Source organism: Pleurodeles waltl, chromosome 5 (genome assembly GCF_031143425.1).
Source record: "Pleurodeles waltl isolate 20211129_DDA chromosome 5, aPleWal1.hap1.20221129, whole genome shotgun sequence".
NCBI classification, from domain to species: domain Eukaryota; kingdom Metazoa; phylum Chordata; class Amphibia; order Caudata; family Salamandridae; genus Pleurodeles; species Pleurodeles waltl.
This window is the reverse complement of record NC_090444.1, coordinates 786,534,180-786,550,438: the sequence shown is the minus strand read 5'-3', so window position 1 is coordinate 786,550,438 and position 16,259 is coordinate 786,534,180. Positions and strand designations below refer to the sequence as shown.

At 42.3% G+C, this 16,259-nt stretch overlaps 1 protein-coding gene across 1 annotated transcript in view; it reads right to left on the bottom strand.

The window, feature by feature from the left end:
* The window catches only part of LOC138296044 (interaptin-like), a 445,611-nt gene that overhangs the window by 111,324 nt on the left and 318,028 nt on the right, over window positions 1-16,259 (bottom strand). The window contains exon 9 of the mRNA XM_069234803.1: window positions 2,515-2,682. Coding sequence (XP_069090904.1) covers window positions 2,515-2,682 — 168 coding nt within the window. The remainder of the gene's footprint in view (window positions 1-2,514; window positions 2,683-16,259) is intronic.

Below are 16,259 nucleotides of genomic sequence, written 5' to 3'. Positions count from 1 at the left end.
TCAATCTACTACACTCTACCCTACGACACTCCACTCCACTGCACACTACTCCCTCTATGCCACTTCACTCCACTCCATACCACTCCACTTTATTCTACGGCGATCTACTCCACTTCACTCTACGTCACTCCACAACACTCCACTCTATGCCACTCCACTCCACTCCACTCCACCCCACCCCACTCTATGCCACTTCACAGCACTCTGGACCACACCATGACATTCTAATCTGCTCTACACAAATCCACAACACTTTATACCACTTCATTCTATGACACTCAATTCCACTCTATGCCACGCCACTGTCCTACAATCTACTACGCTCTAACCCACGACACTCCACTCCACACTACTCCCTCTATGCCACTTCAATCCACTCTATGCCACTCCCCCCGTTCTACGGCACTCTACTCCACTTCACTCTATGACACTCAGAGCAAGGCAAAACCTACTGCATTTGTAAATGCTTCTTTGTTAACCTTCTCTGGAATGGCATTGCATTTTTGTCCACTCTGCTTTTAGGTCAAAGCCTACCAGCTGGTTTGCTAACACCATCTTGGGGGCATTCTGCCCATTGGCTTTGTTTTGCAACACACAATTACTTGCTTTCTTTTTGCTATCTTTATTTATTTTAGGCTGTCCAGCTTAAGTTTGCCCCTCCCATGCAGCATAGCCTGTTACAGTATTATTCCATGAGTGCTTGCTTTCTGTAAACAGGCCTTTAAATGTTCTTATGCGCTCACATTTGTTGTACATTCAAAGACAAAGGTCAAATGTCAAGCTCTGTCTTTCGTGGGAGCTTGGTGTTTACTTTTCTTTCTCTAACTTCAAAGTGAGAGGATTTATGCGACAATCTTGCTGTGAAAGGAAATTGTTTTTTCTAGCACACAACAAAATGTAAATGTCTGTAAATAAACTATGCACATATTTCAGAATATATCGGAATTAGGAAAGCACAAATAAAGCAATTATTTTTGTAACTATGACATTTCCACACATTGTTTGTGCACTGTATATTTTTGTCCATAAAACTGTATGTCTCTGCAAGGGTAATGGTTATTTCAATTGAAAATGTATTGTCTGTAATGGCAGTGAGCTACCACATAATGCATACTCCACACTATGCCACTCCACTCTACACCACCCCACTCTACATCACTCTACTACATGCCCCTCCGATCTAAGACACTCTACAACACACCATTCCATTCTATGACACACCATTCAATTGAACAGCACTCCACGACAACGCTCCACTCAATGACATGGCAATCCACTCTACTCTCTGACATACCACTCCACTCCATGCCCCTCCACTATGACATAACATTCTACTTTACAGCTCGCCACTCCACAACACTCTACTCATCTCTGCTCCAATGTCGCTCCACTCTACAACAATCTACTCCATCCACAACATTCTATGCCACTCCACTCTATGACACTCTATGCCACTCCACCCTGAGACTCACTGTGCCACTCGCACTTTATGACCCTCTACTCCACTCTATCGTACAACCCTCTAATACATTCTACATCCATCCACTAAACACCCTTCCACTCTACTCCCTCCATGACATTTCCTCCACTAAACGCCACTCCACTCCACACCAATCAACAACACTCGTCTACTCCACTCTAAGCCACTACACTCTTTGACACTTCACTCTAAGCCACTCCACTTTACAACAATCTACTACATTCTACACCACGACACTCTGCTCCACGTCACTTTACTGCAGTCTTTAGAGGCCTCTCCCCTTTACCCCAATGGCACAGTACTCCATTCCACACTACGATTCTCTACTCCACTTTACGACACTCTACTCTACTCCACTCTAAGACACCCTAAGCCCCTCCATCCACTCCCTTCACAAACTCCACAACAATCTATGCCAGTTTATGCACTCATATCTACACCATTCAACAAAACTCTACGCTACTCCATAGCACTCCATGCCACTCCATGCCACTCCCCTCGGACCCACTCTACTATATGACACTCTACGCCACGCCACTGTTGTCCATAGTACTAACTTTTAGGCATGCTGAAAAGCAGCCATGCTGGTGTACGCCATGACTAAAACACATTGGCAAACCAATAGCTCTTGCCTGGGCAAGCCCGTTGGCTTTGTCAATGCTTGTTTAGAGAGCAATCAATAACCACGGGTCTGCTTTAGTGGCATAATTACCAACTTCAAAGGTTAGGTTCTTTAAGTGCATGAGAAACGTGAAGACTTTATAATCCCATATTGGGCTGATTTAGGCTTTCCTCTTTCACAATGAAAAGGCCTAGAAACGGGCCAAACAACTTTTGGGGGTGAGGCCATTTGATATAACAAAAGATTCAATGCAGAGTCTGGTATGCAAATGATTAGAAATCGAGTGCTCCAGCCGAATGTGTCCAATGACTGAAATGACGAATTCTTTTTTAGATTTTCCTTTTTATAAAAATATGCGCTGCTTTTGCAGATAAAGCCCATAAAAAACACTGTAGCAAAAGACGCCGAGTACCTGCGTTTGTAAATTTGAAATAAGATCCACCAACAATGTTTTATCTCTTCGGAGTTCAACATTGGTTTGTTCCTCTTTGCTCAGCATGGCTTGGATCTCAGCGATTCGACTGTATGTTGTGCTGACGTTTAGATCAGCTGATGTGCCTCCTTTTTCCAAAATCAGAATCTGTGAACGCAAAACAATAACTTTAATAGAAATAGAACTGTGAAAATGAACGTTTACTAACCCACAGAACCTGCTTCCATTGAGAAGTCCTGGTAGCACTCATATTAAAAGTCTTGCTTCTCTGAATGAGAAGTGTTGGTACTCTACTTTTTAATTTACAAAGTGCATGTATCGAGTAACTAAATATAACTTCTCATTTAAAGTACTAAATAGGTCTGAAAATAGCAATTTAATAACTTTACAAATGATATAACAGGTTAATATAGGCATATAAAGAGTTTGGGAGGTGTGTATGCATGTCACCTATTATTATTATTACTATTATTATTCTTAGCATTCTTGTCATAATTATTATTTTTCATACTACTATAATCATAATGGTAATAATTAGAACGAAACGATTAAACCATTTTGAGGGCATTGGAAATACACTATTAATCCCAACAGAATGTGCTGTATATGTAGCTTCTCCATACACTAACATGGAATAGCAAACAACATATCCTTAGCAGTTATTTTTGCCTATATGCCTTCCACATTATAAGAGAGTGATCACTTTAGGCTGCCATTTTTAAAAAACAAATACAGTTCTTACTCTTTATTTCACTTTTCCTTTGTTTGCGCTAGACTATCATGCAGTCCAAGCTACATGGCTGAGCCTGATCAAAAAAGACATAGCATATAGATAAATATTATAATGTGGGAATTTTTTTTAATCATATGGACACCCAATTTATAATTTACAAATTGTAACCCATTCAATCAATTACACCCAAGAGACACACTGTTCAGGCTAATAAAAATAAACCCAAAAGCGATGCTAGTCTAAAACTAATAGAGGAGCAGGAAAGAATGGAAATACTTGTGGCTGTTAATAACACCGTGGAACACTTCCAAAGTTCCAGATTTTGATTGGCTCCTACCCGGTTGATATCTACTCATAGGAGATTCATAGCAAGTACTTGAAGCAAGCCTCATTTAATGTTGGAATGGCCTTTTGGGCATTCTGGCACTTGCCAATGGGCCAGCCCAAAAGGGCCACTCAGGGGGCTGGTGTTTTTGGTCGAGTCACGGCCCACAAGTCCAAAACAAAAATAGCCTACACACTTTTTTAAGGTTGCCATCTGGCCATGCCATACTGCCAGGCTGCAGAGAGACCAGTTCAACACTGGCCTCATTACAGTGTCAACCAATATATCACTACATACACCTTCACTCCCTACCAGCTGCCTGATAATATCAGAGTTCTAATAAAGAAGTAGATGTCTCTCAAAGATGGTGCCTACACTGAAAGACATAGAGATAACATGACAGCTTTAGAAACTTCATTTTCCTGTACAATAAAAATTATTGTGAAGCCACTGCACACTCATGCAGGGAGATGCAAGTACTGACAAGATGAAGCGGGAGCTTTAAAAAGAAACATGAAATGTCCAAGCAGCAACTCGTTCGGAGGGTCTCTCTAGCCACAGAAACACCTGCTTCATAGGAAATACTCTTAACTCAACAGTGCCTAGCAACTTGGCTGTTTCCTGACCTTGAATTCCAACCAACAACGGTCTTCTGTAAGCACTTTTTTGGTCAGTGATGCCACTACCCAGTTTGGGTCACCTCTCCTCACTCTGCCGGCACAGGGGAATTCTATCACAATTGATTCCATCTGTCTGGAGCTCTTAATTAGCTGTCAGCCAGGAACCTGGCTATGTCTCACTACTGCCTGCTGTATGTTGGCCTTCATAATTTGCATTGTAATTCCAACAGTCACTCGTGTAGTATAAAATTCCGTATGCAATACCCCTAACATATTTTAAGACTCATAGACTCTTGCAATCACTACCACCGTGTGCTCACCCTTCACTGAGCTCATACAGTGCTTATGTTGATTTATTCCAAGTTTGTCTATGTCTTAAAATGTTACAATATACAAATACTTCCCCAAATTGTTATTTTGTCTACATGATTGTTAGAAACTGGGTTACTGCTTGACTGGGGTGTGAGTCCTGGTAACAAAGAAACCACAATCCTAGTGAGGGTAAGGCACAAGCAAATCCCAAATTAACCTGTGCTCAATGCTCAACCCCCTGGTAGCTTGGCACAGATCAATCGTGCTTACCTTTGAGGCAATGTGTAAAGTATGTGTGCAACACTTAAAACAGTAAAACAGTGAAGACACCACACAAAAAGGATCCCACACCAGGTTAGAAAAACAGAACTTAATAAAATGAATAGAACAAGACTGAAACAACATAAATCCAATCAGTAAAACTTGAGTTTATGAGTCTTTAAAGAATAAAATGTAAGATAGCGCTTAAAAGCAGAATGCGCCAACTGTGGATATCTGGTTCAGCCCGACCGGGACAAAGTCATAAGTTCAGGCCAACTGCGATGGAGCCTGGGCCAGCTACGGGGAGTCAGGTCTGCTGAACAAAGCACCTTAAATCCTGGTTGCGGAACAATGCATAGACCCTAGGCAAAGATGTGTTGTGCAGCCACGGTGATGCGTTGGCTATGAGATGCGGTGAGGCTGCAGTGGGAGGTCCTGTTGCTTAAACACTAAGGATCCCGACAACGAGGCTTGTGATGTGAAGGCCAGTGTCGGGGATGCGTTGCACAGTCGAGGCGATGCGTCTGTCCCGATGAGCTATGAGACTGAGATGCAGAGCTTCGGCAGTGGCGTTGAGGCTGCCGATGACGAGAGAAGCAAGAATTTGCTCTGGAGGGTGTTGAGGAGCAGCGTCAAATGCAAGATGCAGGGATACGGCGGTGAGTCAATGAGAGTCTTTGCGCTGGGTCCAATCCACGTAACAGCAGCGATGCGTCTGTTCTGCTCAGAAATGCGCTGCTCAGCAGAGGAGATGTTCTGCTCAGCAGAGGGGATGTATTGATTCTGCTGGAAGCACCTCAGGCCCACTTTCAAGGGTCCAGGACAGGGGTGGCACAACTTGGCAGGATAGACTCACAGGTGGCAGAGTCCAGGTGCAGGTGCAAGGTGTTGGAAGCCTGTTCTGTCCCTGAGCCTTCCGATCAGGAGGCCAGCCAACTAGCCTCTGGAGTCACTCTGGTTTTAATGGAAGGGGGACGCTTCATTCGAAAAGCCACGTCTTGAGGTTCTTCCGGAAGATGGTGAGAGATGGGCTTTGTCTGAAGTGAAGGGGTAGATTGTTCCAGCTCTTTGCTGTGAGGTAGGTGAAGGATCGTCCTCCAGCTGTGGTTTTCCAAATGTCAGGGATAGCTGCCAGAGCCAGTTGAGCTTAGCGGAGGGATCTGGTGGGGGTGTAGAAGGAGACACAGTGGTTCAGGTAGGTACACTTATAAAATATAATAATATTAAGACAACTCCAATACTATCCTATGGGAGAGACAGGCCTTGCAGTAGCGAAAAATGAATTTAAGAGTTTTTCACTACGAGGACATGTAAAACCTAACAGTACATGTCCTATATTTTAGATACACTGCCTTTTGGACTGTCCACCGTCTACCCTAGGGGTGACTTACATGTATAAAGAGGGAAAGTTTAGACCTGGCAACAGGTTTATTTTGCCAGGTCAAAATGGCAGTTTAAAACTTCATACACAGGCTCTGCAATAGCAGGCCTGAGAGATGTTTCAAGGGCCATGTAAGTGGGTGGAACAATCAGTGCTGCAAGCCTACTAGTAGTATTTAATTTACCAGCCCTTGGGACATGTCGCGCACTTGACTAGAGAATTGTACGTACAATAAAATTGCCAATTGGGGGATAAGTCAATATTACCATGTTTAAGGAGTGAGCACATGCATATTAGCATTGGTTAGCAGTGGTAAAGTGCTACAACATGCTCCAAGTCCTAAAGCCAACAAAAACAAATTCAGCCAGAAATGGAGGAGGTGAGGCAAGATGTCTGGGGATGACCCTGCGGAAAGGGCCAGGGCATCATTGTATGTATAAAATGTTCTGTTTTAGTGCACATTGTGACATATTAAGTGTATGGAATCTTTTACTGTTATCTTTGTTTGAATGACACCAGATTGGGCACTGCTGGTTTTTGATATTCCAGCAACATAGCATTCTGTAGCAGTTTACTTTCGCCATGAGATTAGAATGTTAACAATCTGGTTGTTTATTAGAACTCTGTGGTGAAGCTACAGTAGAACACAGCGGAATAGACTGATAGACTGTTTCTGGTGTTAAAAGTACAATTCACGCAGCATGACAGACTTTTTCTCTTACATGGAAGAAGTAGATATTTATGAATTTATAGAAAATGTATCCTCATTTTAGCTTCCTGAAGCACTCTGAGAAATTGGTGAAAACATTGGAGAACCAGAGCAGAAACACTGATTCCTGTAACTTATTCCCCCACAAAATGTAATTAAGAATATTTACACCACTGCATGCAATTTCCATTTAATGCATTATTGGTGTAACGGCACATTTTTATGGGGGAAACACTGGGCTAAATTCCAAGCACATTTTAATGGGCCCTGTAACACACTAAGCACCGATATATGATGGCCCACATTTCTGGATTAAAATAGACAGCGTAATAACAAATGTGTCCACATATTCACTGGTTATTCGTGGCCCAAAATCTAACCCAGTACTGGACAGAAATATCTGAAACTAGATTTGCAAACAGCAAGGCCCATGAACAATTTATGTCAAAAAATCGACGAAAATAATCATCTTGCCAAAATATTTTGGGCAACATTTCAACTACCACAATAAGTAGACTAGTCATCAAAAGACTTAATAATGTCACAAAGATAATGTGCTGAGACATGCATGGTGATTATAAACTACTTTACACCAATCACTATACTTAATTTTAACCTACATATTTATTTACCTCTAGGACAGAGTAGGGCACACTAAATAATTACACATTTCAATAAAGGACTGCATTCTATATGTGGTTAATTGATATTTATGATTATGTGCCTGATTTAGATATTGGTGGACGAGTTACTCCGTCACAATGGTGACGGATATCCCGTATGCCGCAGTTTAAATTCCATAGGATATAATGGGATTTAGATTTCGGCGGACGGAGTATCCGTCAGAGTTGTGACGGAGTAACTCATCCACCAAGGTCTAAATCAGGCCCTATCCTATGTCTCTGTATCAGGCGAACTGGCTGGCATCCAAACCACCATCATCCTTACAGTTAGTTTTCAAAGAATCTCACAAAGCTGACACACCACTTCAAATAATTCCTCAACACAACTAAGGAAAATTGTAAGATACAAAAAGGCTGCATTTTATTTGGAAGTGTAGCACAAAAGAACAAAGAAAATGAAACTTTGGAGACTGCACAATGAGGAATAGTCCGTACCCATGTCACCTTTCATGCATGATGGCAGCATGGTATTTAAGGTTAGCATACAACTTTAACTTTTGTATATCCTATCTTTTGTATCTTTTGAGGTTTTGTACTCTTGCCACTGTGGACCTCCTGTCGACATTGACTAAACCATATTAGAACATTGGAATGTTCGGATCTCCATTGCAGACAATAGAGTGCTCCGGGCTTTTACTGGCCGTTAAAAGCCCAGAGCCAACATTCCAATGTTCTCTTTGTTCACAGCAACAGCTGTGAACAAAGCCTCACGGAGCCCGAGGAGATTTTAATCCCCTCTGGCTTTGTGAGGAATTTGTTTTATTTAATAGAACATTCTGCCCCCGAGTGGCAGAATGTTCTAATAGCATTAGAACCTGCCTTAGCGGGCTCTAACGGCATTAAAGGCCCTCTCCCTTGTTAAAGGAGGATTGGGCCTTTAATGGCCGGTAGAGCCCGCTACGGCGGGTTCTAAGGCTATAACAGATTTTTCCAGTGAATTTTGCTGTTTATATGGTCTAAACCAAAGTTATTGTGTCAAATGACCCTGGGCTTAATGGGGATCAATTTATTCTGGTAGAAATAAGCTTCACTGCTCTAATTCGTTAAAAAAACGTAAAGGGTACAAGCAATGTTCCCTATAATTATTTCTCTTGGTGTGCAGCAGTGCTGCATCTATGTGCATTCTTTTCCAAGCTGTGTGCGCAAACGAAACTCAACAGGAATCACAATGCCAGTAACCATGTAACTTCTGAGGGTGATTGGGGGCAGCCTCTCAGTTTAATTTGTTAGAGAAATGTACTGAAAATTAAATATTTTACTATTATTAGTCTTGTTACAAGCTATAGGTTTTAGAGAAAATGCTAGATCGGGTGGTAGAGCTTCTGAAATAATCCAATATTTCACAAACTTCCAACACACACAGAAGAATTATTAATTTGAGATAGAAAATTGCTTTGCATACTTTGTCATTTATTTGTACAATGCCAGATGTGTTCTGGTGCGTGGTAGAATTTGTTTGCATAGGTTTAACCATGCTAACCTAGGAAATTAAGCCATGTCTAATATCAATAGGAACACCATCCAACATGTGTGCTAAAGGATGAGGTGTAATGGCCTGTCTAATATACTATACCAGAAAAAAATCCATCAAAATTCATATGCCCGGAAAATACATCCTCAGAATTACCATGCCACAGGATAAATCAATCGGATTTTTTTATATGTTTAAAGTTATTGTGCCTGAGAAGAATGCAACAGAAACAACTTCTCAGCAGAATTATGTGTAATTATCGAATAAGTATAGATTAAACATGAATATCCAAATAATATAAATATGTCAATCAGAGCCAATGGGACAACAAGCACTGACGCATGATTCCAACACTTCAGTTACTCTTCCACCTTATGTCCCTGAGGGCAACCACCTCAGCATGCCAACGTAGCCTTATGTACATATGTGACCTTGTTACATTGCCTGTTCATGCTCTCTCACTCAATCAAACTAATTCTTTCTTACTCTTGCTCTATTACCCACTTGCTCTCTCAGGCCCTGAATGCAAGTGGGCTGCTAATTCTATTCCAAGTGTTACCTTTCATTTATACTTGAACTTGCATGATAATTCATGAGGTTTTTCACTTTAGATTCTCCCTTGGTAAAATCTAGCTGGGGTAAATAAGTGTAAAGCGCCTATTTATGCATCTTGGGCTTGTGAAATTTCCATGTAATGCATGTTTCCCCTTTCTGAGAACCGCAACTCAGAGGTGAGTTCGAAATGTGCGCCTGCTAATTATCATTCATAGTAGCTGAGGGAATGCATGAACATTTTGATACAGCTCTGTGGTCTTGGCCGCTTCCCAGAAACCACTACTTAGTAACAACGGCACACTCACTCATACTCCTTAAATATGCCATATGGGTGCTAATTGACAGTACAACTTAACTAAAACTCTCTCTACTTGTCAAACGGTTAGAGGGTGGGGGCACAGTTGAAGTATTAAGTACTTCCGCATTCTCTGTTGCCACACTGATAACTGCATCATAACGTTTAAACCCAACTTTCAAATTAAGTGAATATGGCTTTCAAACGAAGAATTAATATAAGCTAGTCACGAGTTAGATGCACATTTGATCAAAGAAGTGAATGGTTTTATTTAATGTATTTTTATGTAGCGTGAACATGGTCTAAGCACTGTCACAGAGCTTTATGTATAGACAAGAAAAATCTGAGTGCAAACATAAAATAAAGTCCAGAATGAGACAAAATTGAGAGAAATAAGATTTAAAACTAAGTACAAATGAAAACTCAAGTCTCAAAAGAAGACAGAGAAAACAATTAAACACTAGTTACATAGCGGTTTGATTGCAAAATAACTTCTGGAGCATACAAGGAGAGCTCCTACAGCGAGATAGACACACTCATTATATTACAATTAGAATTTCAGTTATATTGCACTTACTATCCCAGATGGGGCACTAATATGCTTTGAACCTGGCAGCATGGTTTTCCAGAACCCAAACTTAATGGTTAATTTAGTAGTCATTGTTTTTATTGGGGTTAGACTTGAGCTCTCAAGGATACCACTCCATACATTTACTTCTGTGTTTTTGTGGTGGATTAAATTAGTAGGAGGTAAGGGCCGGATGTATGACCATTTCTTTTTGCGACGTGCAATTTGCGAGTCACAAAAGGAAATGTACCAATGTGTCACAGACACATTTAGCAATTCCCAATGGGGTTGCAATTGACCTACCTCATCAATGTTCATGAGTGAGGTCACAATTTGCGACCCACTGGTAGTGGGCAATAGCACAGTGATGGGGGCCTGCCGGGGACAGCATACCATATAGTCTGAGTTTGTTTTTAAATAAAACAACTTTTTTTTAATGCAGCCTGTTTTCCTTAAAGGAAAATGGAGTGTGTTTCAAAAAGAAAAATGAAACGTTTCTGTTTAATTTTTTAAAGGCAAGCAGTGGTCCATGAGACCACTACCTGCTCTTAAAAATATTTCCGCTACCATTCACAAAGGGCAAGGGGTCCCCTGAGGACACCTTCCTGTTCACGACTGGCTTACCACCTACTTAAAGTAGGTGGTAAACTGTGCTTGTTTTGCAACCGCATTTTAGTCTCAAAACAATTGTCCATCCGTGTGTGACTTGCTACTAGGAAGGGGCACTCTTGGCATGCCCCTTCCTAAAACCGACTCACAAACCCTATTTTACGAGTCAGTAATAGGTTAATGACGCGCAAAATAGCCTTGAACATGCCAGAAGCCATTTTAGCAGTCGCAAACAGTTTGACTCTCCATTTGCAACCACTAAAAACAGTTGTACATCTGTGAAATAGAGAGAAGGACAACGTATGGCTCCCTATTTAATAGGTATTAATGTATGTACATGAGCTACATGACAAAAAAGTGGTACTTAAAAAGGACAAAGACAGCAACGAAGTATTGGAACTAAAAGTAACTACAGGTAACTTAATTCACAAAAATCAAGCACAAAAAGTCATATATTTGCTGCTGTGGGATTACTTCTGCATTTGGGGCAAAGATTTAATTTTTGAGGGATTCACAACAATCTCTTGATAACTTATCAAAACCTATGACATTTGTCTTTTTCATTAGTTACATGCATAAAATCTATGAGTGAAGAATTTCCATTATGTTGAAATTTCTTCATGAAGAAATGTGATGAAAACGTGCACATTTCTAGTTGTTTCTCATTAGGGAAAACATTATGCCCTAGAGAGTCAAAACTGCCAACAGACATAAATCCATCTCTCTTTGGCGGGAACATTAATCACACGAGCTATCCTTATATTTTTATTGCTGCCTGAAAGCTGGACGGAACTCTGCAGCAGGTGCTTTTAAATTATAAATAATTGCTAAACACAGCGCTCCCCTGAGGTCAGCGCCCCCGCCCCCCTCCCGATCCTTAGACCTCAGACACGCAAATACTGGTTATTCATCACAGAATATTTTCAGCATAAGCACATCCTGTATCTGCCTTTCAGAATGAGAGTTCAGACACAGTGCAATCACATTTTAAATCACAATCCCATTTATCAAGGACAGTATTAGGAACAGGTCAGGAATAAACCCTCTCCACGTTAGCACCAATTCGCTCAGCCATAGTGTTCGAGTACGTGATAAAAATGGCACTGAAGAGCAGAACATCTAGGTTTTGATTTGGAGTGGCCATTAAATCACCCGCCATGCTTCTGCTCTGAAAGGACTGTACCCAGGGCAGCACCTGCTGAAAATTTCCTTGTGCGTTTAGCCTTCAAGGAACAATTAAAATGTCAAGATACCTCTTGTGATTAATATTCCTGCTAGAGAGAGAAATGGGAGTTTTGCCTGGTGGCAGCTTTAACTCAACATAAAATAGCATAGAGGGTTAATATGCCTGCTGCAAAAAAACAGAACTATGGGTCATATTCAAGAAAAGTGGCGCTGTACAAAGTGCAGCACCACTTTTCGTGCACCCCTTAGCGCCTCCCTAACGCCACCATGTGCATGTCATATTTGAAATACGGTGCACCATGGCGGTAATTAGGGGACTAGCATCAGAATTTTTTACACTAGACTGCCGTTTTGCAGGATTAGCGTAAAAAATGTTGACGCTAATCTTGCAAAGCACACAGAGGCCCATTGTATCCAATGGAAGCTTCCTTTTAATGCCTGCTCTGAGCAGGCATTAAAAGTGCCGAAAAAAAATTACGCAAAGAAATCTAACAGATTTCTTTGCATCATATTTTGGCCCCCCTTTGCATACATTATGCCTGGCGCAGGCATAATGTAGTGCAAAGGGTTACAAAGTGGCGCAATGCATGCATTGCGGATCTTTGTATATATGTTGCAGCGTTTTTGGCCTTCAAACGCCCCATCAGTGTAAAAAAAATGACACTAATTTGGTGTTAGAATGGCACTTGGGGCTCTTAAATATACCCCTATGGCAGTGCTTAATTTGTGCTTGTTGTCTCCGGTGCAGAGCACTGTCGCTTATTTTTGAGGGCCTGCGCTTACTTTCTGCCTCAAGCATTTACTGCGAGAAGTAGACACACGTGGGAAAGAAGGAGGAAGAGAAAAACAAAAATGCGTCACAAAGGGAAAAAGCAGAAATCTGCAAGAGTGAGCTGAAGGGGCAGGGAGTGCCTGTAATGGATTGAAGAGGCCCAAGATGGCTTCAGGATTACACTGCCTCTGTATTCCGTGTTCACACATTTAATTGCAGCAGCCGCGTGTTTAAGAGGAGCGCTTTGGGCACCGGCACTTTTTTATTTACAAATTAAGCACTGCCCTATGGGGCATATTTGAAAAAATGTGGCGCTGCACACAGTGCTGCAGCACTTTTATTGCACCCTTTAGCACCCCCCCAATGCCACCATGTGCGCGTCATATTTAAAATACGGTGCACCATGGTGGTAGTTAGGGGACTAGCGTCAAAAAACGTTATGCTAGTCTGGCGCTTTGCAGGAATAGCATAACATTTTTTGACGCTAATCCTGCAAAACACTCACAGGCCCATTGTAACCAATGGAAGCCTCCTTTTAATGCCTGCTGTGAGCAGGGATTAAAAGTGCTGGAAAAAAATGACGCAAAAAAATCTGTCCGATTTCTTTGGACCAATTTCTTGGCCCCCCTAATGGGGGGATGCCCCCTTTGCATACATTATGCCTGGCGCAGGCATAATGTAGCACAAATGTTACAAAGTGGTGCAATGCATGCACTGCGGCACTTTGTAAATATGGTGCAGCGTTTTAGGCCTTCTAACGCCAGATTAGTTAAAAAAAATTACACTAATGTGGCGTTAGAATGCCACTAGAGGCTCTTAAATATGCCTCCATGGGGCATATTTGAAAAAAGTGGTGCTGCACACAGTGCTGCACCACTTTTCCTGTGCCCCTTAGTGCTCCCCTAACGCCACCGTCTGTGCACTGTATTTAAAATATGGCACAACATGGCAATAGTTAGGGGGATTGTGTCAGAATTTTTGATGCTAGAGCAGTGCTTTGCAGGATTAGCGTAAAAAATGTTGATGCTAATCCTGCAAAGCACCCAGAGGCCCATTGTAACCAACAGGTGCCTCCTTTTAACGCCTGCTCTGAGAAAATTCGGTTTTCGCTGTTGCAAGGCCTATCTCTCTCATAGGTTAACATGAGGGCTGCCTTTAAAAATGATTAAAGCACAGATTCCCTTTGGGAGCAGATAGACAGTGAGTTTGGGGTCTCAGAGCTCACAATTTAAAAATACATCTTTTAGTAAAGTTGGTTTTAAGATTGTGTGTTTGAAAATGCCACTTTTAGAAAGTAAGCATTTTCTTTCTTAAACCATTCTGTGACTCTGCCTGTTTGTGGATTCCATGTATGGGTCTGTTTGACAGTTGGGCTGTTTGCACCTCTCTATAGACAGTGACACAAAGGGAGCTGGGGTGTAGCTGAGGGAAGGAGTGGTCACTCACACCTGAAAGGGCTGTGCCTGCCCTCACACAATGCAGTCTCCAACCCCCTGGTGTGTGTCTGGGGCCTGGCCAAGGCAGGATTTCACAAGCAAGAGAGACTTTCCTTTGAAGTGAGCCTCCTTCAAAGGCCAAAATGGGTATAAGAAGGGCATCCAAAACCACAGACTATAGACCACTTCTGGAAATCAAGAGGTACCTCTGCCTGGAGAACAGCTGAAGAGCTGATGAGAAGTGCTGCCTTGCCTGTGGCTGTGCTTTGTGGAGCTATCCTGAAGTTGCTGCTTCTGCCTGGTGAAGGGGGACAAAGACTGGACTTTGTTGTGCATTCATGGTTGTGAAGAAATCTCCAAGGGCTTGTCCTGAGCTTGCCTCCTGTTGTTGAAGTCTCAGGGCCATCAAAGACTTCCCCTGCCAGCACCTGTACTCTCTCCTGAGACTCCTGCCCTGTTAAGTTGTGCCCTATCTAGTTCCTGGGGCCTTAACAGGTGAAACGGCTTTTATGTATTTCTTTCACTCGGTCAAAGACATGACGAAATAGGTAGTGTGAGCATTTTTTGAGACCACCTTCTAGTGAGTTTTTAGACTTTTCTAGAACCCAAAATTTGAGGAAAGAAGTCCATTAGATAAATACACCTCCAATGCATAGTTTATTACAATTCAGAGAGATTGTACTGGGTTTAGAGGAAGGTGAGAGAGGGGAGAAACGGTTATATTCAAGGGATAAAGTGGCAACAAGCGGAGGGCTGGAGCACTGGCAGAAGCAAAATGGAGACTATGATGAGTTAATGGTGATGCGAAGGAAAGGATGAGACAAGAGTCCTCAGAGTAGGAGAAGTGAAGGAAGGGTGTGTCAAGATATCTCATTTGCTGGATGTTAGATATGGGGTCTTTGGTTGACAGTCAGGTTACCCCCTGTCCAAGCAAGGACCCTCACTCTAGTCAGGGTAAAGGAGAATCACCCTGAGTTAACCCCTGCTCACACACTTGGTGGCTTAAGCAGGCAGGCTTAACTCCAAAGTTTTAGGTGTAAAGTATTGTACCAACACAACTTAATGAAAACACTACAAAATGGCACAGCACAGGTTTAGAAAAATAGGCAATATTTATTTAAACAAAACATGACCAAACGACAAAAATCAACATCCACAAGTCAAGATATTATTTTTAGAAGCAAAAGAGTCTTAAATCATTTTGTAAACAGATAAAACACTTTTAGCATTGATAGGAACCTGGGTAGCGTCCAAATAACTCGCACAGACGAGTGTGTGTCGAAAAAGGTAAGCGGTGTGTCGATTTCTCACCCGCAAGCGAGATCATGCCTGTTTTCTCATTCTCCGGTCCGGTCGGCGTGCATTGTTTTTCCTCTCCTCAGGAGAGCGATGAGTCGATCTGGGCAGCGCTCGGGTCCAGGCAGGCGTTGCGTTGTTGTTCCGCGCCCAGCAAGGTTTGCTGCACAGTGTTAGCAAAACCGCACTGTCTGGGTTGTGATGTTACCAGTCTCCGTTAGCGATGCAGCTCGTCGTTTCTCCAGCCACGAGCATCGATCTCCCAGCCTCGCTGCAAGCGCTGCATCGACTTCAGCCGTGGAGCCGGCAGCGCATCATTTCTTCAACCGCTCTCGGAGGTTGCATCAGAAATTTCCCCACACAGTGGTCGGTGCGTGGATTTTCAATCTTGGTCTGCCAGCTTCACTTGTCAAGGCCCCAGGAACTGGACAGGGCACCACTTGGCAGGGCAGGGAGCTCAACAGAGAGTCCAGGTGCTGGCAGGGGAAGTCTTTGATGGCCCTCAGACTTCAA